This window comes from Perca fluviatilis, chromosome 22 (assembly GCF_010015445.1).
Source record: "Perca fluviatilis chromosome 22, GENO_Pfluv_1.0, whole genome shotgun sequence".
NCBI lineage: Eukaryota > Metazoa > Chordata > Actinopteri > Perciformes > Percidae > Perca > Perca fluviatilis.
The window spans coordinates 19,576,322-19,600,591 of record NC_053133.1 but is presented as its reverse complement, the minus strand read 5'-3'; the positions used below and the strand labels follow the sequence as shown (position 1 = coordinate 19,600,591).

The window sequence follows — 24,270 nt, the reverse complement described above, 5'->3', positions numbered from 1 at the left end:
TTTGGGGGGTATACTGTTCAATATAAGCTTTAACAAAAGAAGTGTGAAAATATGACTACAGGTTATTATTACATGTGCACTGGGAGAACAAATACTGACATGTATTATTGGATGTTAGGCCTTAATGATATTTATACAAAGTAAAACCTGTTTACTACGGCAACAGAGGAGCAGCACAACCAAATCCCTTACCAAAATAACTAGCACCCTTTATATTGAGTTTTTAAATTGTAACTGTAGACCCTTTAATTAATAATTTACTGATGCTTTATAGATCAGTTATAAGCCTTTAAAAAGGACAAACTGTGGTTGCCAGATTGTAAGAAAAATCCCATTCTATTAACAAATTACATTTTTACCAGTATTATTTGGTGTCCAGCTAGCGTTAATATTTAAGCAGTTTATATCTGTATTGTTCTGCAAATGTAAGTACATTGAGAGATGCTAAGGACTGGTGTCAAATTCCTTATCAAATTTGAAAGGATAAACAACCTGAAACAACAAAGGATTTTTCACAACCTGGCAAACCAAATTCTGTTCATATGAATGGGTTAGAACTGATCCATTATATGAATATGAAATTGGGGATTTTAGAAAATGTTGGACTGCTGCAGAAATATACTGATACCATTAGAAAATTAAAACACACATACATACATATATATATACATATATATATATATATATATATATATATATATATATACACACACACACACACACACACACACACACACACATATATATTGTATTAAGCATGGATAAGTTATCAACACTGAAAAAATATTTTAAAAAAACTGTTTGGTTTAGGCCATACCACATGAGGGTTTTTAAGAAATTTAAAGGTATAATTTTCATATTTAAAATGTACTGAACATGTAATGAACATCCAGTTCATTTGCCCAATGTTCTTCCATAAAAACTGCACAATAAAAAAAACAAAGGAACGAACAGGCTCTACTGGTTGCCTTTATATTGAGTCTCCTGAAATTAGCAAAAAACAGTGAGGAAGGCAGAGCTCAAAATGTCTGTGTGTGACGAATGCACACTAGTCTATATCCATGATGTTTCACTTCCGGGATTGCTCTCCTACCTGGAAATTCCGCCGGATGTCACGCTTTTTGGATACCCAGTTACCTTCCGCTTTCTTTGTGTTGTAATTTTAAACTCTGTGGATTTCTGAGGACTATGGTTAACTGCTCCTCAGATCTCTGCAGGGTAAATCCAGACAGCTAGCTAGACTATCTGCCCAATCTGAGTTTTCTGTTGCAAGACTAAAACAATCTTTGGAACGTTCCACCAAAACAAGTTCCTTTCCGTGGCTATTTTTGCAGTGGCACCGTGGCGCCGTTTATATACTGTCTATGCTTGGCGCTTAGCACCGCCAAAGACGATTGTGATTTAAAGAAATGCCAATAAGCCAGAGCACATTTTTCTCCCATCCCGGATTGCTGTGTGGACTAGCCAGACCCTCCTCCGTGGCGATGTGGAGGAAGGTCTGGCAATGCGAGACTAGTGCCCGACCGTCCTCGGGTCGTTCACGTCAGCATATTTGTGATTCAAATCTGAGTCGGAAGAAGAGTTTTCAGAAAGTGCAGCCCAACATCTGGGTCATAGCTGTGTATTGAACAAAGCTTTCTTTCCGCAATACAGCCCACTCCTACCCACCCACAAACTCAATCAGCAGAGGTTTACTACTGAAACATTGGCTCAACACCGGCAGAGAGAAGAAAAGATATCCCATGGCTGAAAATGTTTTCTGGCATACTTTCTGAGAATCTTGAGCTCAATCTGAAGTAGCATCTACTGCTGAGATATATAAAATATTTTTATGAGGAATGATTGAATATTGAAGCTGATGCATAAGATTTTTATCAACAGTTGTCCTTGAAATAAGACAGAATTCCCTTTTTATTAAGTTGGGTTCAACAAGGGACCGGTTGCATACAAAGGAAGCAAAGAAAACACTCAGGAGCTTTTCAAAATGATCAGTGCTCAGAGCTCAATCAACTTTAATAACTAAACTCAAGGAGAACACTTGACTCGGCACTCATTCAATTCCTCCTCCTAGATATAACAAGTGTGGTGTCCCAAACACAATTTTATTGGATTATGAAGCCGCAGAAATTCTTACTGATCTTTGATGAACACAAATTAAATAATGTTATTTAGACTTTTTGGCAGATGTAGACTGATGTTTACGAGTAGATCCTGAGGTTTCCACTTTTTGTTTTGTTGTGGCCTCATTTTAGTCCTGGACATCAAAATAATCTATCACAGGCTCTTCTTTAACCATCTTCGACCAGGTGCCTCCGCTCACGGCCCTGGCAGGAGAATCAAGAGGAAAATGAGTCGTTAGCTGGAAAACTGAAAACTAACAAGAACCAACAGCAACATATGATAAAAAAGGACACTTCTGTGACATTTGGCATGTTGTGGGAATCCTGTTTGTGACTCTAGTTACAGAACAGTCTCTTTTAACCACAGAAGAAGACTTACTTGCTGCTGTGCTGTTTGATATGAGCGATGGGAGGAGGGGCCCTCACAGCCGTCTCCCTCTCGATCAGTGCGGTCAGGGTTGAGTTTGGACAGGCGGACTTTCCCCTGAGAAAATGATCAAAATACACAAATTCTTCAAATCCACAACCAACACTTTTATTTGAAACGAAGATATCCAGGCTGCATGTGTGTTACCGTTTGAATAAAGTCTTACTTTTGGGCTGTGATGACCACGTTGCGTTTGGGCTCGCTGTCGTAGCTCACGCTCTCCACGGTATAGACCTCGGCCAGCTCGTGGATGATCTTCCGGTGTTCTCTGTTCATGGGTGGAAAACAATGGCTCCTCTTTGGCTGTTTTCCCTGCAAACATCAGTAATGCTTGTGCATTAGGGATTTATACAGGAAAGCATTTCAAAGCCTCACTGATCTACTCTCCTGTTGCCCTTCGGTGACATTTCCATGTTGGGTGGCGAGTGGCGTTGGCGTTTCTAGCACTCAACTACATTTAAAATCTAAAACTGGGAGGTCAGAACCACTGGATGCAACACAAATCTCGTCGTGAAATGATAGGAAAATCTGATTTCATTATTTTCAGGCTCTCCTAAAAATTGTTGTTCTTTTCTTGTGAAATACAGGTTCATTTTACCATTCCAACCTCTAAAAAAAGGTCTGGGCTACTTTTGATGAGAGGCCCCTTAGTTCCAGTTAAGGGAAATGGTGGAGTGACAGCATGCAGGGATACTTTTGTGGCAACAGTTTGGGGAATACCCTTTCCTGTTTCTAAAGGACAATACCACTTTGCAAAAAGCCAGGTCCATAAAGAAATAGTTTTCTCAGTCTGGTGTGGAAGAATGTGACTGGCCTGCACAGAGCTCTGACTACAACTCCATCCAACACCTTTGGGACGAACTGGAACGCTGAATATCATTTAGGACTTATTGCACAACATCAGTGTCCAACCTATCTAATGCTCTTGTGCCTGAATGGTAACAAATCCCTGCAGCCAGTTTCCAAAATCTGAAACCAAAAGCCTTCCCAGAGGAGAAGTGGAGGGTGGTATGTCAGCATATTATTTCCTATGGTTTTGACATGAGATGTTCAACAATCACATTTGGGTGTAATGTTTGGATGTCCACGTACTTTTGGGCATGTGGTGTATGTTTTCTGTGGTGTGTCTGACCTGTTTATTTATTTTTTAATAGTAGTGTACTACACATGGAGAGGTTGGGAAACCAACAACTGCCATCTGGCATATGTGCTACAAGCTAATTTGAAAGTATGGAAGGAAAATGTTGATAGATAATAAAATGTAATAACCTCACTGAGTCACTTTTGTGAAAGCAGAAGCCTACACAAGAAGGCCAAGGGCAAATAATGAAGTCAGTAAAGGAGGCACGGTATGCAGCAACTTTAAGGCGTGAGAAAATATGATAAAACCTTTCATAAGCAGACTGAGGCAGAAAAGCTTTGCAACCATGATTCATTGTTCCAAAAAAATAAATACATTTTTACATTTGGCCAAAACAACAGTGACCTTGACAGCCTCACTCCTGCTAGCATGAATGCATCCAACAAAGCTAAAAAAAGAATATGGAGAATATTTTTCTAACTGCCCCATGAGGTACCTACTAATTAAGTCTGGCTTAGAAACTAAAGAGGCTTCGCCGTCCTGCCTTAAATCTACAAGCAACCACAGCTGGTTCGGTCTTGCAATTGACCAAGCTCAAAAAACAGCTGAATATACAACAACTGGGCCAGAAAATAATATAATTTTTTTTATATTATAATAGCGTATAAAATAAATAATAGAATAATAATTAAAAAGGATGCAAGTTGTGGGTTTGGACAGCTAAAAATTGGTAGTCTAATCAGTTGGGCGTAGCTTTTTTCCTAAACTGACTAGTTCTAAGCAGCCCATGCAAGTCACAGGGCAAAAAGTAAATACTACTTGGTGATACAGAGGAACATTTTGATCGGTGTTGTGCTTTACTTAACGGTGCACCAGATGTTCCAACTCTGCCTTACAGTGTTGTATGTGAACTGACAGCCTGGGACATGAAATTACTTTCCTTGGGGACAATAAAGTACAATTTGCCTTGATTCAAATGCAAAATCAGTAAGATGCTTTAGTATTGAAATGTTCAGGACAGAAGTTTGGGTTAATCAGCATGCAACTTTATTACATTTTATCAGTTTGTCCTCAGTTATTGCTGCCCAAGAGCAGTGGGATCTTAACACAGCCACCAGAGGGAGCACAAGAGACCACCCCCAAACAAACAGTCATTACCATTCTGGCACAGGGGATTCCTGACATCATCTTACCTTATTAGCAAGCTCAACAAGATTCTTGATCTCCTCTTCTACCTCTGTGACAAATTTCAGGTCTTTTCTAAAAGAGAGGAGGAACAGAACATCTGTATTGTTTGGCCGTGGGAACCAACAGCACAGGCAAGATTAACCAACTAATGCAATTTATAAATCGTCAGTAATAATAATAATAATAAAAAATAATGCTAATGTGGTAAAACAGACAGACCTGGCATCCTCTTTGAGGCTGTCGCTGTATACAGAAGTACAGCGGGCGTTGAAGGGGTCAGAAGATGAATCTATCTGCAGCGCCTCAGCCAAACGCCTGTTTCTCTCCAAAGTAGCACACTCTTGATCACATTCAATCCTGAGAAAACAAAACGTGATTATTTAAACATGCAGGCAGATTTGACATCAAATCTTTTAAGTTGGACGCCGATTCTCTGCTCGTTTGTTACAACTTTCTGTACTAAAATGATTCTTATGAAACGGATAGTTCTGAGTGGCCGCTGTAGCTGCTGTAATCCATTAAATGCATTACATTTGATTGATTTATTTAAATATTAATGCACAAACAAAAAGTAATCACTCATAGTGAACAGGAAATCCATTTCTATGCAGAAGCACATTTAAATAATGTTTCATATTGATTTAAAAAAAAAACTGCCCCGTGCCACGCCTTGCAACCGTACTAAAATCCCTGCAGAGAATGGCCTTTCAGGTCCATCTCCTCAGCCATTTTGTGTGCGTCACTTTCAGCAAACACTTTACATCAATAGCTTTGGCCGCAGCTCTTAATCATTGATTTCCTTCATTACTCTACCTGGTCTGTTTCAGCTCCTTCTTAGTGAGGAACGGGCCAATGTCCATGGAGTCACCGAGCTGCATGTCAGACAGTTTACTGGCCATGGCGATGGCTGCATACCTGCAGTACAGAGGATTTAGGGACATTTCAACCACTTCATATTACAAATTCAAACAGCTGAATACAGAAAGCGTTTAACTGACCTCTGATATGAAGAGGCTGCCTCTGTGCAGGCCACCATTTCCTTTCTTCGACCACAATCACACTGTAGAGCGACCTGTAAAAAAATGAAGAATCAGACTCCATTACTAGCGTTATACATATGAGGGAATAGACTTCAGTCTGGTGCAAAAGGTTGTTGTAAGGAGACAAATAGGTTGCTTTCTTGAAAGTTGGATGCTGCTCATGTGAAGAATTCCTACAGCTGTGAAAGGTCTCATTGTTTGTTGAGCTTTGGAATTTGGAGGACTGCCACTGAAATGTTATTTCATCCAAGTTAACTATATATGACAGTTACACACTATAACAGCAGATTCAATCAACTCCTGCTGGTCCACGTGTAGCTAAAAGGAACAAAAATAATACAAAGCTTGACTTTTGAACATAACAGAGAGATTAGAGATTAGACACATTCATACAACTGAAGGTATGGACTAAAAATCATTTTTCATCAGGGGAATAAGGTTATTAAATTGAGGGGAAACTTTTGATGGTGGGAAAATATGCCTAAACTGCCCATGAATCCGAGCCTTGATGTAACAACAACCATCTGCACAAACTTTGTAAGCTATATTTCAGCTACTGGAAGTCCAGCTGCTCTCTGTGTGTTGTACCTTGGCAGTGCAGGTGGTGCGTGGGCAGCTGCTGCCTTTATGACAGGGAGCGGAGCACGGATGGCCACAGTCTGGACGAGGCAGCGCGCAGGGCTGCTGGCAGCTGCCTCCTGTCAAACACTCGCCCCGGTGGCAGATCCGTCTGCAGCGGTGCATTTCACAGGGCAGCGGCTTATTACACGTCAGGCCACATGAAATGTCTTGCAGATGACACGGGATGTTGCTGCGTTGCTGTGGGCCAAAAAGTGTCACTTTAATCACAGGAGTTTAAAAAAAAAAATACGGAAGAAAACGAGTTACGCAAATTGTCAGCTCAGGGGATGTTACCTCGTGCTTTCCCATGCACCATTTCTTAGTGAGGTATGTGCAAGGTGGACACTTCTCTTCACTGTGGCAGTTGTGGAACACTAAATGAGAGATACATGTTAAGATTCTCACTTACAGTTTATAACTGCAGTGTGAACGTTTGCTATTTTATCTCACCTGGGTGGTCACACTCGTGTCTTCTCGTACACATGTTTTTGCACTCTGGTGGCTTTGTGCCACAGGGGATGGGCGGGTACAAGACCGTGAGCCCGCAGTGACACGCCAGCTCATCAAAACCTACACACGGAAGGAATCATGGGATACCACATAGGATATGAGCTGTGTGGCAACATCATGGCCAGACGTAATACCACAAAAAAGGACAAAAAATGTCACAAAGAGGATATAAAAACCTCAAATTATTATTATTATTTTTTTTTTTTTTTAAATGGCAGAATAACTATGTGGTACTTCTGAGACTTGGCTTATAAAAATACAGTGCTGTGGGATCACTAAAAACGCCTGCAGGACTCACTGGACTGCCAGCAGGGCTCACAGTTTCCACGGTGACAAGGCTCCTGGCAGCGGTGGAGGCCACAGTTGAGCTTGTAGCCGCAGATCAGGTGGCACTTGTGCTCCACATTCTGGACGGACAGACAGAAACCAGTGACACCACCTCCTATCGCTTAGCGCTGTCCCAATAACCAAACTTGAATTGCTATTTTGATTGATTGTAAGACCTTAAATTCAATATATAACAGCTGTCAACACTTTGATCAGATGTGTGCTGCAAGCTGTAATGAATTTGTGCGTCTCCTCCAGATGTGAATCTAGCCTCTTTGTGTCTAGGTTGCATTAAAACTCCCATAAACGTGACGATTGTAGGTACTCTGTTTAAGCTTACAGATTGCTAAATGGCATTCAACCTTACATCACTGTACAGTTTTATTCAAGCACTTTACTTATACACATTTGTCAGGTTAACTTGGCTACAGTGCTTATGGTGGAATAAAAGCCACATGTTCAGTAGTCTAAAACCTTTTTATATTATTAAACAGAGTATCAAAAGTCAACAATTACGCCACCAGCATCGTCTCAGCTCTTTTGCCACTTTTAACATCAATTTGTTTAATTCTATCTGTAGTTTGGACAGTATAAACTACACAAAATTGACAAAGAGTCACTGAATACTCACCACACAACACAGCTCGCCGCACTTGTGTCGGCCACAGGAGCGCTTCTTGTTGCAGCGCTTCTCACAAGTGAAGACAAGCTCTTCTGAAATAGAAATAGTCAGTAGTGAAATACCAGACAGTGTAAGTAGGTGGTGATCTCACATTTGTTTAATTTCATCTGAATTTGTTTAAATCTCACCTTCTTTTTGGATCGTTGCACATGGCACCTCCTGAAAAACACAGATTTGGAACTCTTTGATATCATAACTAAAAGCACAACTAATGACAGTGGAACCAATGCGGAAGATAAACGTTCTGCCTACCTTGGTCTTGGAGCCACATCTGCATCGGATAGTCGAACTCAGGGAGCAGGGCCCGCAGCTGTCCTCGTGGCACAACTTCTTACACAGATGGATGGTGTCTGAAATAACACACTGTCTTTGAGTCCTGACAAACCGTTAGAACAATGCATGCAAACGCAACATAACGCACAGCATGTCCAAACACCCAAACTAAAAACACTGTCCCTAAGGATTGAAAAGAGCCTGACGGAAAATGGTGGAGGAAAAATAAAAAACGTCAGAATATGCAAGCAAATATAAAAACCTAAGGCTTAACAAGGTCTTTAGATGCGGACCGATAAAGTCCGACATCATGACGTTTGATGGCTTCTCTTTTCTTTTTACATTTAAAAAAAACTGTATTTCAGTAAGCAAAACTGAAAAGATTAAATCCATCGCACTCATTCAAAATCATTTCATTAACATGTCATTTTATTAAAGAGATGGTCTTAAATAGAATAAACTTGCTGGACCCAAATACTCAAAATACCTAAATATTGCTACTAGACATTTTCCACATTTAAGAGCTTTCAGACCGGTCAGGTTTTCATATCCTGTACCTGGTTAGTTTCATATCTTGTCCAAGCATAGCTTCACTTCCCACCCTTAACCAGTTACACTATGTTATGAGAAATGGTTAATAATCTAGCGGGAGAGTGTGCACAAACCTGTACTTTATCCTAGTTAAGACACTTACCGCTGGAGCCACAAGCCAGGGGTTGGTTGCATGTCTTTCCACAGGAGGGGATGGCATCAGAGCAGCTTCGTCGCTCAGAGTAGCCCAGTTCCAGGAGTTTGGTCAGTGGTGTCTGACTGCAGGGACACGTTTTCACCAAGCTCGGGGAGCGTGGGCATGGCTGGCACGGGCCGCGGTGGCACTCCTGCTGGCACCGGTGAGCTTCGCAGTTTAGCATCCTGAATGAAGGAAAGTAAGCGTCAGGTCAGTGGTGAGAACTGTCTAACTGAAACAGAAGCTTTATTATTAACAGACGATGGACATCATTAATGCCACAAGGTCAGACTTACTTCCCACATAATTTTTGACAGGAGAAATGTCCTGAGCCATCAAATCCTTCTTTATCTGTGCCACACAGGACTTTACGAGTGGTAACGTCACAGTAGCATACTAAAGAAAATGAAAACAGAAGAAAATTATAATGAGTTGCTTAAAAGACCAGGTTGCCAAGTTTTAAAAGAAAATTGGATATTTGTATCTGTCCGAACATTGTATGGAGCTGGCAAAGAGAGACTTACCCTGCTGAACTTGCAGCTGGCAGGGTTGACATGCCCCACTGTGGCACACCTGGGTGCAGGTGTGTTTAGCACAGTTGAGTAAGGCACCACACACCTTGTCACACTGGAGCACTGTACCCTGGCCACAGCGCATTGGTTGACTGAAAAGATATAGTTCTATCAATATTATGGTGCCAAAATCTCCGATAAATGAAGCAACCTCTTCTGGTAATATAAACACACAATGTCCAAAGATACACACAATGTCCAAAGATACATACAAAAGATACACAGAGAGATGCAAACATGATTGAAATGTAGAGTACCTGGTCTTCCCGCAGATACAGGATTTTGTTATAAAGGCAGGACATTGTGGACAAGGTCCAGGGTGACATAAGCTGAACGGAGACAGAAAAAAGGATTGATGACATTTAAATACACAGTTATATTAAAATAATCATGTGCAATTGTTAAACAATACATGCAAAATCCATATTACATTATAATTATCACAGGTGTTTTAATTTAAAATTGTATTGTGTGGTTTTTGCTGCATACTTTTTTTGAATTATTTAATTTAATTCTTGCTGTATGTACTGTCCCCCACAGTGTTGAATCCAGGCCAACACGTTGTTTCCATGAAAATACCCCAAGATTACAAAAGAAAGACACCATCAAAATACAGTCTTCCTGTGATTTTCAAGGCTCACATGTTACAGGGGTGGTTGCAGTCCGCTCCGCTCCTTTTCTTCCCACACATGTCACCACAGCTGTGGGGAATCTCACTGCGCTGCCACTCGGGGTTTGTCACTTTACCTGTCAGTCAAATATGGAACAAAAAGAGATGATGACCTCGGTGACAGACTTGATGGGTTATAGGCATTTTAAAATGGGGAAGAAAAGAGCGTTACCAGGCCAAATTATACATTACCCACCTCAACTAATAGATTACGGTTTATAATATAGATTTAATTGCACAAATGAAACGGTCACTCACCACAGAAGCAGGTGTAGGATATCGGCTGTTTCAGTGTAACATTTTGGCAGGCCGGACAGCGCCAACCTTCAGCTGATTCTGAAAAACAGCTTTGTTTTAGTATAAATCATTCTTTTCTTCTTTTTTTTTTAAATAAGCTTTCAGAGAAACAGAAGGGAGAACAGCAGATATTCCCACTGGCCCCAAAGTGCAATGCAACACAATACACTGTTGATGCAGCAGGAACTTCAAAGCCTGAGAGCTTTTTTTGTTTTTTGTTATTGGGGCCACAGCGATTAGGTATTGTCCATCTACACAACGGTATTATGCATTACAGTGGATTATGCTGAGGGCCTGTTGTTTTGTAACCCCACAGAGATAACTATACTCAGCGGACTGTGAATTTGTACCGTCAGCCTGAGAGGCCGGGGATCGAGCCCACTTCTTGATGCAGTTCAGGTGGAAGACGTGGAAGCAGCTCAGGCAGCTCCACACCGGGGCCATGCACCGGATGACATCACAGCAAACCATGCACTCATACTTCTCCTCAGACAGCTGCTCAATCAGACACCCTGTGGAGGGGAGAGATCAGAGGGTCAGGAGACAAGAGCGATTCAGACAATTAACTTCTTTAACCTAAAGAACCCTTGGGCAGCGCCATCTAGGCCTGCACGATAAATCGTTATAAAATCGCGATCTCGATTCACCCGTTCATGATTTCATTTTTAAATGACTTTGATTTCTCCTTCAATTAATTTATTGAAAGCATTTGGCATTGACATTAACATGTTTTAATGACGTAAAGACATGTTCAAGGAGTTCAGATAGAGCCTGTATCAGGGCCATATTTAGTTCAATGTGTTATATGTCACTATTTTTGGTAGCCTGCTGTACTTAAATGGCCAGTGTGTACTTTATTTTCTTTATTAATTGAAGCCTCTATGTTTACAGGCTTGTGGTGATATGCAATGTGCTATAGGTGCCAAAAAAAAAATCTATGTTTGGTACTGCAACTTACACTTCGTGAGAAAAAAAATCGTGGCAGAGAATCGTGATATCAATTCTAAGCTAAAAAAATCGTGATTCATATTTTTCCCTGAATCGTGCAGGCCTAGCGCCATCCGAGAATACTGATGTGCTGAGGAGTCCTGTTCAAACCCACAGAATTATATCAAAATATATTATGCTAAATTACAAGGTGTTGAGTATAGAATGATGCACAAGACATCTAAAATGTGTATTGGTGAAACTACATGTTTCACTCATTGAATGGCTAGAATAAGCACAAACAGAATATACTATATTGTCAACCAGAGAAACTTTAAATATAAAAATTAAGGGCAATAACACGAAGCGGTTAAATGGCACTACCTCTTTAGTTTCTATATAAGAGTTTACAGGAAGTTGCAGTCTCACCGGTCTGCGTCTCTTTGCTCTCTGGCATCTTGTCCCAGTTCCTCTGGCCTGGCCTGTGGTTTTGCTGATGTGTTCTTCTCCCCCCTCTGGCCTGAAGGGGTGCGTGTCGTCCTGAGCCTTGTCCAGCTTTACTTTCCTGAGATGATCTGCCACGCCCAGAGTCATCTTGGACACCGGCCCACCTTTCTGAGCCCGTTTCCTCTTCAGATGACGGTTTGGGCGGTTTGATTGGGCCTTGCCGTCGCTTTGCTTCAGTGGGTTTCCGCTGATGATCATCATGCTGAGAGTCTGGACCTGTCTTGCTCCTCTGACTTCTTTCCCTGATGTCTGAAGGAGGGATTTCTCCTTTGGTGTCATTTGACCTCTGACCTTCTACTACAGTGTTGTTCTCCTTTAAGCGAGTACCCCTTTCATTTCGTTGTCCTCTCCTCTGCTCCTGGCTAAACTTCCTGGGTTTTTTAACCCGGGCATCCGGGTCTTCATTGGATTGTTCAAAATTCTTACTTGCATCTTCTCTTCGCCAGCTGGGTCTATCAGGTCCATCATACATGGGATGTGCCCCAGAGTGAAACCCCCCAACACCCCTGTTGTTACCACTATACAGACCAATGTCGCCTCCAGGTCGTTGCCAACTGGAGCTCCCAAAATTTCCATTTACACTTCTATTCCCTTCTCTCCTTCCTCTACCTCTGCCTGTGCCTCGCCTTCTGGCTCCATCCTCTCCTTGGTAGAAAGGATGCTGATGCAATGCATCATTTGAATTATCATGGCTAAATTGGGATTTAAAGCCCTGATGAAAGTGTCCATATTGTTGAGAAGGATCATAGCTATTCAGGTTTCTGTCATTGTTGTATCTGGGCCGGCCTCTTCCGGATTTGTGATGCTGATAGGGTCTTTGATGGGACGCCTCATCTGGATTGAAGTCGGGTGGGTCTGCAAATATAAAAAGAGACAGTCTTAAAAGTTGTTGTTTTGTCACTTCCCCTTCATCTGTGTTTTGGAGAGACCTGGAGAAATGGGTTTATAGCGAGACTGGACACTCCTGCTGAATTGTACCCCTAAAGACAATTAATACCTAAGTCAAATCGTAGGCATGGGTTGGGATAGAGTTGGTAACCATGTGGGTTATTTCAAAGGGGCTAGTCTTCTTTGAAGTTGGATTGGAGTTTCATTGACGATGATGATTTTCAATGATTTGTTTCATTTGGAATTTCATTTGATGGATGGTTCATTCAATTGGAATGATAACGATATATGATATGGTCATTCGTCATTCCATTCGATTCGATGAAGACTCATGCCCATGATATCTTACATGATGAACATTAACAATGTTGGATATATTCTTCAATATTCAGCAAATTGGCAAAACTTGGTGTTATCGTGTTTGGACATTTAACGGTTGGCATTTGAGGGCCCTCAAATGAACAGTTTGAACTGCATGCATTTGCTTCCTGAGTTTGAAACAGTGGGATGACATGCGATGATGGGAGACAGCGGCGCTGCGTGATTGTTCAGGCTGGACGGTACAGAAGAGGCGGCAACGACACCATCCGGAACAACCGGCGCACATCGGCAGCGGCTGGTATGGTATGGCAGAATCAAAACTGGACAGATAGGTGTTTATAAATAAAAGAAATGATTTAGAAGTCGGCTTTGTTGTGTGGCACTCTCATTGCAGGCATTGATAAAGACAATTAAACAACTGAATGAAAATTGACAACCAGCAAAAGAAGTGGGCAAGATGAAATTGTGAACATTATGTTCAAATCCTTGAAGCCAAACGAATAAAATGACACCGGGAATTGAAATTGTGCTGCAATTAAATGAATGAAATCATATCGAAGTTTCAATGGTTGACTTCCATCATTTTGATTCTCATCGATAAATTGGATTTATGGGTTTGGACATGAAGAACGGATATTATTACGCAATTGACCCATTCAAGACATGAAACGACGAGAATGACGATGTTGAAATGATTGAATGGGTTAGTACGAATGAAGTTTTCAATTAGAATGTAAAATGATGATTATTAAAATTAGAACATCATCGAAATGCATATTATTTAAAATTGGATGTTAAAATTGGTAGGAATGTTTGGGTGCTGACTGGAATGAATAACTAAACAACTCTAGAGTTGGAAAGTAACGATCATTTGATTCATATGATTCGACTGCATTATGGACCTACGATGAACGGAACCACTGCAGTGCGTTCTGGAATCTACTTATACACAGAAGCTCCCTCAACCCAAATCAACCAAACGATATATACATCAATGAATTGGGAAGATATTAATCAAGATTATACATAAATGAATTACAAAATACCAGGAAAAATGGATCGATTTGTTTCTAATAAAAGTAAAATTCTATCGTGACAAGGGATTCAATACTTTATTACAAATGAAACTTGACAATACATCATGATGGCAACGACATGATACCGAAATGGAATGGTGCGAAATTCTTCAATGGGCTCCCTTCCGTATGTTGGTAGCTACATTAATTTACAGCACCATGTATCAACAGAACTGGCCACCATGCAAAAGTACAGTACGCCGCGGCTTCCGGCAAAGCGGTACTCATTTGGTCGGTAATCAGACCTTGTTTTAGGGGTTATGGACCATCGGTTTTGGCAGCATATTTAGCCGCGTGCAGTCAAACATAAACGAGTAGCGACGAAGGTGGCAGCTGTTTAAAGTAAGGCTATATGGCAGCCCTCGTTACTTGGGTTGTTTGTCCTGTATTTCAATTGGTTGATTTACTATGGCGGCGAAAGACATTTGAAATCATCATTGCTTTTGACCGAATAGCTACAATTGCTTGAAGATGACGCAGCATGTTTAGGATTTAACGAAAGATTACTGCGAACTTTATTTGAAGGCTGATGGAAATGCATACGGCTACGCCGGTTTGTAACTCACCGGAAGCAAACAAGGCGGTAGGAGAGTGACGTGAATAAGCGGCGTTTGGCGTTAAAATATATTGCATTTAAAGAAGAGGACCGAAAGCCACCGCACGGAAGTTTGGGCGACACTCCGGCGGATATGATGATTTCGGCAGAACGTTTGGTGAAACATTTTGACGACAAACGGATTTAATGAATTTAATCTAATAGAGCACGTAGGGCGTATGTTGCTGGAACATACGTTGAGCGCGGTACGGCGCTGTTTATAGTAAATGCTTTGAATATACGAAAGGCGCGGCTGGAACGTTTGGTGCCGAACACCACCATTTACTAGAACCGAGTAAGTCATTTGAGAAGTCACCGGAGAAGAGGACACGTCTTTATAGATTAGATAGTTTCACACAGTTTTGCGAGGAAAATCGGCTTTCCCCTTCCATCGGCTCGCTTTCGCACCAGACTCCCAGTGCTTTTTCTTTATTTTTACATCTTACATGGTTTTGACTTTCTGAGCATTCATCGCCAACCCTCCTGTGGGCATTTCCCCAGTTAAAGGATGCCGGATCAAATATCGGTGTCCGAGTTTCTCTCGGAGACAACCGAGGATTACAATTCCCCGACAACATCCAGCTTCACCACCCGACTGCAGAGCTGCAGGAACACAGTGAATGTGCTGGAGGAGGTAAGGCCACGATGTCAGCCTGCTTGCAAGATGGATGGATGGATGGATGGATGGGTGGATGGATGATTGAAGATGCCTAATAAACAACACAACCGCAGAGACTAGATTATAATATTGAAAATAAATCTTGAATGCTAATGCATCTGGTTTTATTGGTGGAATGCAGTTAATATACCACCAATGCTACATGCACTCAAACCTAAAGTCAACTTGTGATATTTGAGAGCATTTCAAATCCCTTTACAGACCCTATGCATTATTCTGTTGCACATTCGCCCACCAGGAAAGAAAATAATTGCACCTGTTGAGCAGTTGCGGTTGCTGTAAAAGTGCATTATATTTTAACGTTGCACATTTCTATCTAACTACCTGCTGTAAAAATGGACATTTCCCCCACACTCATAGGTGTGTGTAGGTGAACTCTCAGCTTGTGCGTTTGTGGATCTGCTGCTCTCTCTTGCCAGATATGTAGAGTAATAATAGAGGGGGTGGATGGCTTTGGTGGTGTAGGGAATAAGAGGATGTGCACTCAGGCCTGCAGCTCTCTGTGCTCACTATTACATAACTCACAGCTTCAGAGCATGCTGACAGGGTTGTGTGTGTGTGTGTGTGTGTGTGTGTGTGTGTGTGTGACAGACGGAGAGAAAAACCTTCTCTAGTCACTGGAAATCAAATCTGGATTAAACTGTTTCAGGATTATAGAGATTCCCCACTCTCCTAAAGGTCAGATTGCATTAAAAAATTATAGATTTTATTCTTGAAAGTGACACATTGTGCAGAAACACACCCCAAATTCACACTCTATGGTGCTGTGTCACCTTGATCATGTAGGGGGGAGTGTAATCAGGCCAGGCAGGTGGGTTGCTATGTGTATATGTGTCTGTTTCCCACCTCCCCACCCCCACCACTACCCCTCCATTAGCATCCTTCCTATGATTAAATGGAGCATCAAACCAGGGAAGTGCACACCTTCACTGCCAAAACGTGACCTCATTTCCCACTTTGGAACACATTTAGCTGCAGACATGAATGACTTCAGACTTGCCGTGTTTAGTGTAATCTGTCATGTAAAGCAGAAACATTGAAAGGACTAATTGGGGTTTATTTATGATTAAATATCTGTACACATCACATGTAAGCTTTACGATGAACAGGACAGTAACCAGATATGTTTGTTTAAAGGAAGAAAACACAGGCCTAGTCCTCTCTTCAACTTCCTGACAGCTACAGCAAGCAGTCTGTGCTATCCATCGCATCTCTCTTCAATCATTTACAAGCTTATGTTATCATGATAATAATAAAAAAAAGAAATCGACCAAAACAGAACCAGGTCCATGTTTATTCTCAACCCGGAGCACACTTTGTGTCTGCTGACTGTAACAAGGAAAAGGCTCGCATCATGAATCACCTCTCTGGCTCTGTGCCTCTGAACCCAGGGACTGCAGCAGCACAAACGAAAAACATCTGTTAGAAACTGGGCCGCCATGTGCGCTGGGCTTCAGTAGCCGCTCTGGAATTTTTGCAGAGATCACATGACAAGGAAGACCATTATACTGGTACCAAAGAGCCAGCAACATGCTCTTCAGTGTTTTAAACAAAGGAAAGATGCCCCTGAAACATTTGGGGCGAGGATAGTCAGCCCGTTAGGAAACTCAAACTGGGATACACCCATTAGACCGAGGCTGTGGCAAACACACAAGCAGCAGAAGAATATTGTTAGATTAGTGTCTGTTTAATAAAATTAGCTACCCTGTTTGATCCCTGCGTAGACATGTAAGGACTCACTTGCATCATAAACCCAGAACTGCTGCAGTGAAGTAAAACTGCCTTCGGCGTCTCTTTGCCTGAAGAGGAGTTTGTTTAAAATGTCCCAGGTTTCTGCAGAGCTCTGGGTTCCTGTCCTCAAACTGAAAGCATTCATTCTTTTTTTTTTCCTCCAAGTCATTTACTTGGTACATTGACAAAGTAAATTATGCAAAGGTATGGCTTGAATATTTAATGCTGTAACTTGAGGGGGGGTGAGTTGACCTGCGGTCATTCTCTGAGTCATCTGGAGGAGCAAAGAAAGAAAAGAAAAATATATGGTCGCAGCATCACATCGTCTGAATTCATCAATTATTGATCACTGCATAATGACACAAAAGTATTCACGAGTCGTCATCACTAGCATCCACCCTGTAACTTTTCTCTCCATGGGGGCGGCAGCAGAGCACACAAAGGTGTTTACTGTTTACACTTGGATCATTGCAGCAATATCGATAACAATGGAGCAGCGCAATGAAAATGGTCTTTAAAAATAAACCTTTCTGGCTCGCTGTCTTGGCTGTTTGAGGCACAGGAGATGGGGGGCATTGTGTTTGTGTGTGGGTGGCAAACAGGAAGCTGTGTTAGTATGTGGTGTGGGTTTTATTTTGGTGTCATCTTTGGTGCTAAGCAGTCATAGTTGTGGTGTTTTTCCCCACTGCATTTCCCAGAAAGCGGTGTTGGATTTTCCATTGGTAAGGTTGGAGAGACTGTAGTTGGTAATCATTTTTTTTTCCAACCAGATTCCAGAGATTATAGCTGCAACTAACAACAAGTATTTTCATTATTGATTGTTGTAAAAAATTGGATTTTAGACACTGTAACACAAAAGTATGAAGGTGTTTCTATCTGCCAGTGGTGGAGCATAAGGATGACACTGTTGGTCAGCTGGTTTGTCAAACAGCTTGAGCCAAAGCAATATATCTTAACAGCTACTAACCATATTGCCAAAGAATTTAGTTTGTTAATCCATGCTCCTATCTCTTTATTTCTCTTTCTAACCTAGTTGGCAGATTGTCATGAAATTTGCTAAGCACATTTTGGCTATCAAGAGGAAAACCCATTTTGGGTTTTAAGACCCTCTGACCGTATTGATTTGTGTATTGAACAATGGGCCACAAGCACTCGGGTTACTGGCAAACGGCTTGTGACAGTTAACCCCAAATTGTCACTGAATAACTTTCTGTAAACAATCGACAAATCATTTCTGCAGTAGAGATTGCTGATAATGGTAACTACTGCTTTTTTCTATTCATTCTATAAATACACAAATATGGACTACAATATGAATTACCTTCTATTAACTTACTATATAATACAGTATGTATTATACTGTTATTTTAAAGTAGATTTGCCATTGCCATTTTTCGCTGTTTGTGGAATTTTTGTGATCTTGTTTTTGAGGAGAATGTTCCTTCAGCTAATACAACTGCCTTAGCAACACATTAAATTAGAGCTGCAACGATTAGTCGTATAACTGATTAGTCAATAGAGGGAAAATGAATAGGCAACTATCTTGACAATCGATTAGTTATTTAAGCAAACCTATCAACAACAACATCTGGTTGCATATTCTTCAAAAATGTACTGCTGTTCTGTTTTATTTTTAATATAATAATATAAATGTAAACTAAATGTAAAACAAGACATTTAAAGGCACCCCTTGTACTCTTAGAGACTGTGATGGACATTTTTCAGCATTTTCTGACACTGATAGACTTAATGATGAATCAAGAAAATAATCAGCAGATTAATTTGGAAATAATAGTTATAATAGAAGCTCTATAATAAGTGTACCATGAAGTCTTTAAAAACACAAAATCATCTTGAGAGCTTTAATCTTATTTTCTTCTGTACAGACTCAAACAAAAGTGTGACTGTGACTATATCAGGGGCCGGCGATGTGCTATTGACATACAAAATATCAGCGCATCTCTGATTTGTTCCACAAACTGCAGCCTATAGCATGTAAAACTCATCTTTTCCTCCCAAAGACCAAATAAGAGCAAACACAATTAACTCAACTGACTATAAATACTGCTAAGCAGATTGCGTTTTTATGCAGCAGCAGAGAACAGCAAATCTGACATTTGCTTGTTTGAAAATGTCACAGATTATTACTCTGACTCTCCAGCTTTCTCTGATAGAAGTTAATATTAGCAGCCGGCACTTGTTATTCCCCCGTGGGGCATTTATTGTCCGCCTCTCTACCCCACAGATGGTACTTTGCGTCACTGGGTTTGCTTTCCTAAACCACACAGAGCCATAGCAGCGATACAAGGGAAACCCTCATTACATTGGCATTCCTTTGAGCATGGCTCTTGCACCACATCACATGAAAAATGTTGACTTTTCACAATCATTCTATTCACGCATGGCTGGGCTTGACCTAATAGGCAGAGGCCCTTTATATTTTTTACTTTTATATAACGGCCTTTTCAGTCACAGCAGCAGTATGATGATACTATCGTGTATTTGAAAAAAAAGCTGAATTAGGAGTTTTATTCCAAACCACTGCCTTTGTATGTATATTAGAGTGAAAGTCATTGCCTGAAGTCGTTGAAGAGTAATTCTAAGATTGCTAAATAATATCTAGTTATTAACATGTCCCACAACTGTTGCCAGTAAAGGACATTCCTACCATTCTTTTAAAAGCTTAAAAGTTTATTTATGTCAATTTATATGAGTTAGTGTCAGTCCAGCTTAATGTTGGATTTCTTATTTCAGAAGAATTTTGTCTTAAAGGTGCCCCGTGGAGATTGTGACCACTAGTGAAGCTGTAGAGCAAGATGGAACATACATGCAGAAATGCTTATGTGGCGCTAATGCACTGTTAAAGCTAGCAAAGCACCAAGACGACCTGAAGCTGATGTGAACAACCAGTTTTCACTTCAAGGCCATGAAAGAAAAAGTTGACTAGGGTGCTTTTGTAAAAAAAAAAAAAAAAAAAAACTGGTTCCAAAAAGCAGCCGAGAGGTCTTTTGTTGCTATAACAGCTACAGTGTCCTAGAGCACTATGTGGAGCGGTGCTAACGTTACATAAAACAAAGCGAGTTCCCCCAACAGTCATTCCCTGTATGGTGAGCACACGGTCATATAGAGCTGGGCAATATATCGATATTATATCGATATTGTGATATGAGACTACATATCGTTTTAGATTTTTGATATCGTAATATGGCATAAGTGTTGTCTTTTCCTGGTTTTAAAGGCTGCATTACAGTAAAGTGATGTCATTTTCTGAATTTACCAGACTGTTGTAACTGTAAATTATTTGCCTTTACCCTCTTAGTCATTATATCCACATTACTGATGATTATTTATCAAAAATCTCATTTATAAATATTTAGTGAAAGCACCAATAGTCAACACTACAATATCGTTGCGGTATCGACATTGAGGTATTTGGTCCAAAATATCGTGATATTTGATTTTCCATATTTGATCCATATTGCCCAGCCCTACAGTCATATCATATAACTCGCTGTGTTCCGACTATATATGTATGTATGTGTGTATATGTGTGTATATATGTGTATATATGTATATATATGTATATATGTATATATGTGTATATGTGTATATATGTATATATGTATATATATGTATATATGTATATATATGTATATGTATGTATATATGTATGTATATGTATATATATATGTATATATTGTGTATATGTATATATATATATACACACTATAAAACATATTACAGCCAGCACTATAAAGCAGATTGCGATATATATATATATATATATATATATATATATATATATATATATATATATACATACGACAGGCATGGCATCTCCGCCTGTCAAAAAAGCGCTTGACGTAAGGTGTTTTTTTTTTCAGAAAACCTTTTTCCAACTTTAAAAAGATGCTTTGAGCTGCAGAAAAAAGGTTGGTGGTGGCAGTTCAAAAGGCGCTCTGGACTTCTTTGAAAACACGGTTTACTCCATATAATGTAAAACAGACACTGGCAGCTTCAAAAAAAGACAACAAGTGTGAACGTAGCCTAAGGGGGCAGAAATCAGTATCATGTTCAGTTTTCTCTGCAGCTTGAATCTATACCTTCCGAGTTCCCTACAACAATTGGCCGAATCCTCACTACTTTCAGTCAGTCGCTCTTTCATTCACTCACTCAGGCAACGGAGACCGAGCACCAAGTTTGCAAATACACTGGCTGCAAATAAACTTCTGATTTTCTTTTCAGATTAGTCGAGTATCGTCTCGTCTATAAGATATCAGGATGGTGAAACGTGGCCATCACAGTGACCCCTGAACCCAAGGAGGTGATATCCTCCTCATCATGTGTCTAGTTTAGTCCAAAATGATCTGTTGACTGTCATAAAGCTAAGACAAAGAACGGCAGCAAATCTTCACATTTGAGAAGCTCCAACCTGAACATTTTTGGTGTATTTGCTTGAATAGCTGAATAGTTACCAATGATTATTTTGTCGATTGACTAATTGTCTAATCACTATTAGGCTATACTATAAGCATACGGTTTCTTTTTTATATAGCCCCGATAGATGACACTATGTCCAATATTCTCATAATTGACGTTATCAAACAGTGGAAGTAAGAGGATGTTGCTTACTGCCTAATTACGGATATATTATCTAAAATAAAGCCAGAAACAAGCCAGAAGTTATCAAAAAGACAGGAGAGAAAAAAAGCAGTGACCCAGAAGTGCGTAGGAAACACATTCAACATGTTTGTAAGGCCTTAAAGATACACACACTAAGTTTTGGTGACAAATGCTTGAAAGTAAACAACAAGACCATGTTTGTTTATTATAAAACATCCATAGAGTCCTTTTAAAGAAATCAACTGGGAGATTGTGTTTATGATTCACAAAAGCATGGTCGTTTCTTCTTGGGTTCCAAATGTTTATAAAAGTAACAGATGAACTATTTGTTAATTATTGTCTTAGCTTCAAGTTGTTTGTCTGTAAAGCACCTGAGGTCATTTCCTAGACGTCATGCTGTCATGTGAGGTTTCCGCCTCGTCACATGTTACATCTAGTCCACCAACAGGGAGTCAGTCATAACAATATCTACACAGAGAACAGATCGTGGTTTCTTTTTTTTCATCACATAGTTGGTCGTTAGGCTTTAGAGGACGGTTGACTGATTCTTTGACCTGGAATCTACCTGAAAGTCTTATTAAGTCAGGGATTTTCTTTTTGAAAGGAGGTTTCATTTTCACAGCTTATGTGTTACCCTGTTGGGGAATGTCTACCGTTATTCACCTAACACTGACTTCATTTGTGTGAGCACCATGTGCCTGTCTGTTAGTGGAGTGTTGAGTACTTTTAAAATAAATGTTTAAATGCTTTTAATTGTTAGATTTTGCTGTACTGTTGGTTAACATCAAAATTATCCCTAGATATGCAAATAGATTAATTGGTAACAGATTATTTTGCCTCCTTGCTTGATTTGGCTCCCCCCCCCCACATTATCATTAAAAATGATGACTATATCAAGGACAAGGCATATTTTTATCACAGTTGGCTTTACATAACAAAACTGAGTGCTGGCTATTTAAGGCTCCATTTTGCAACATTAGCAACTGAGGAGCACAGCTGTGTCAGATTCAATTATTAATTAAGTTATGGCTTTTTATTCATCATTTGTCCCCTGTGTCACCAAACCCAGTGCATCATATGGTGTGAGAGAATGGGAGCATATTTCGTCCCATGGCGCCGTTACCCACATGACATCTTGTTCCAGTTAAACTGCACTGTTTAAAAAAATAAAAATAAAAAAAAAATACAGTTAAAGTGGTCATTTACAAGATACTTCAACTTAGTTCAGAAATGCAGCAGTTCAGTGCTGAGTGACTAAATGGTGTTTCAAAGAAAACAGTGACACCACTGCCATAATGTTTCGTTTTCTTGAATTTCTTGTAGATGAAGTTAGAATGTTTGAATCAACAATTACCTACCTGCTATCGCAGACCTGTAGTACCTGCAGTAAAGTATATCATCAATGGAGATATTATACGGTGGTTAAGTGATGTTTATTGACCATGTAAGTTAAAAGTGGAGGAAAGAGAAAAGGCGATAAAGATGAAGGAAGTGAAATGGCATAAATTATCAAAGTTTTGGGAGAATTACAATAGGAAAAAGACTCCACTGCTGTGTTTCCGCTGCTTTTATGTGTTAGCAAAGAAATAAAAGTCCAGGCTAAAGGGCTTTATTTAGTCTGCTAGCTTAGCTACTGTACCACATAGCCTATGGCTTCATTTACGCTGTCTTCAGAATCCAAATAACTGGATGAATAAACGTTGGATTTTTATTGAGATGTAACAGCCAGTGAGATACAGTATTTTAAATGTCAGAATTTTCCAATATTTCCAACTGGGAATTACAACTAGGAGACTGACATTAACAGTTTTAACCACTACAGGCTGTACAGTATGCCAGGGAAATGGCATAAGTAACAGCTACAGTACCGTACTGGTTTGTTAGTTAATTTAATAAAAGAACATCCAGGGGTGGGGGGTGGGGCTGTTGCTTTGAGTAAATACTAACAAACCTCCAAGCCATTTTCTAATTTGTTCTGTCTCCCACAGCAGGAGGTGAGAGTGTGTTGTGTTGCTTGTTTGTCGGCTTGTTTGCCGTCTGTGGTTGAAATCTGATAATCGGTCTATGGGCCACAGCTGTTGGCCTACCTTCCTGCCACAGCTGCACTGCATATATCATCAAGGGCTATTAGCCGGCAGCGGATTAGCCCCGGACCAGACTCTGCCCCTGGCACTCTGATCCCCCCTGCTCTACCCCTGATTTAGGCGAGGAAGAGTGGGTCAGTGTTCACATCTGTCGGCAGCCTTCCTCACATGGAGAGATGGTGTTAGAGTCTTCCTCCATCGACAGCCATTTTAATCTCTGATGGAGAAATTCGGTGGGCCATCAATGCAGCTACCAAGTGTGATGCATTTTCATGACAATAGCGCTAATGTCTCGTACAAGTAT

General features: G+C 40.4%; 2 protein-coding genes across 2 annotated transcripts in view; one reads left to right on the top strand and one right to left on the bottom strand.

Annotated features, from left to right (window-relative positions):
* Positions 1 to 2,495: 2,495 nt before the first annotated feature.
* On the bottom strand, positions 2,496 to 12,579 carry nfx1 (nuclear transcription factor, X-box binding 1). The gene is made up of 21 exons (XM_039789577.1): positions 11,892 to 12,579; positions 10,886 to 11,047; positions 10,497 to 10,574; positions 10,210 to 10,315; positions 9,826 to 9,897; positions 9,521 to 9,660; positions 9,293 to 9,392; positions 8,964 to 9,181; positions 8,249 to 8,346; positions 8,125 to 8,155; positions 7,946 to 8,028; positions 7,286 to 7,394; positions 6,928 to 7,047; positions 6,772 to 6,851; positions 6,445 to 6,675; positions 5,815 to 5,888; positions 5,630 to 5,731; positions 5,036 to 5,173; positions 4,822 to 4,888; positions 2,714 to 2,859; positions 2,496 to 2,604 (listed from the first exon to the last, which is right to left on the bottom strand). The coding sequence occupies exons 1-21, from the start codon at positions 12,439 to 12,441 to the stop codon at positions 2,496 to 2,498; spliced, it is 2,814 nt and encodes a 937-aa protein (XP_039645511.1). The 5' UTR covers positions 12,442 to 12,579.
* Positions 12,580 to 15,143: 2,564 nt separating this feature from the next.
* asap1b (ArfGAP with SH3 domain, ankyrin repeat and PH domain 1b) overlaps positions 15,144 to 24,270 on the top strand; it is a 66,919-nt gene continuing 57,792 nt past the window's right edge. The window contains exon 1 of the mRNA XM_039789579.1: positions 15,144 to 15,483. Coding sequence (XP_039645513.1) covers positions 15,358 to 15,483 — 126 coding nt within the window. The 5' untranslated portion in view covers positions 15,144 to 15,357. The remainder of the gene's footprint in view (positions 15,484 to 24,270) is intronic.

Coding starts and splice junctions, on each gene's coding strand:
- nfx1 (XM_039789577.1), bottom strand. CDS start 12,441: ATGTATGATGGACCTGATAGACCCAGCTGGCGAAGAGAAGATGCAAGT. Junction 8,347..8,963: donor CCTGGCTTGTGGCTCCAGCG/GTAAGTGTCTTA, acceptor GTGTTATTTCAG/ACACCATCCATCTGTGTAAG. Junction 7,395..7,945: donor GCGGCGAGCTGTGTTGTGTG/GTGAGTATTCAG, acceptor CTGTCCGTCCAG/AATGTGGAGCACAAGTGCCA.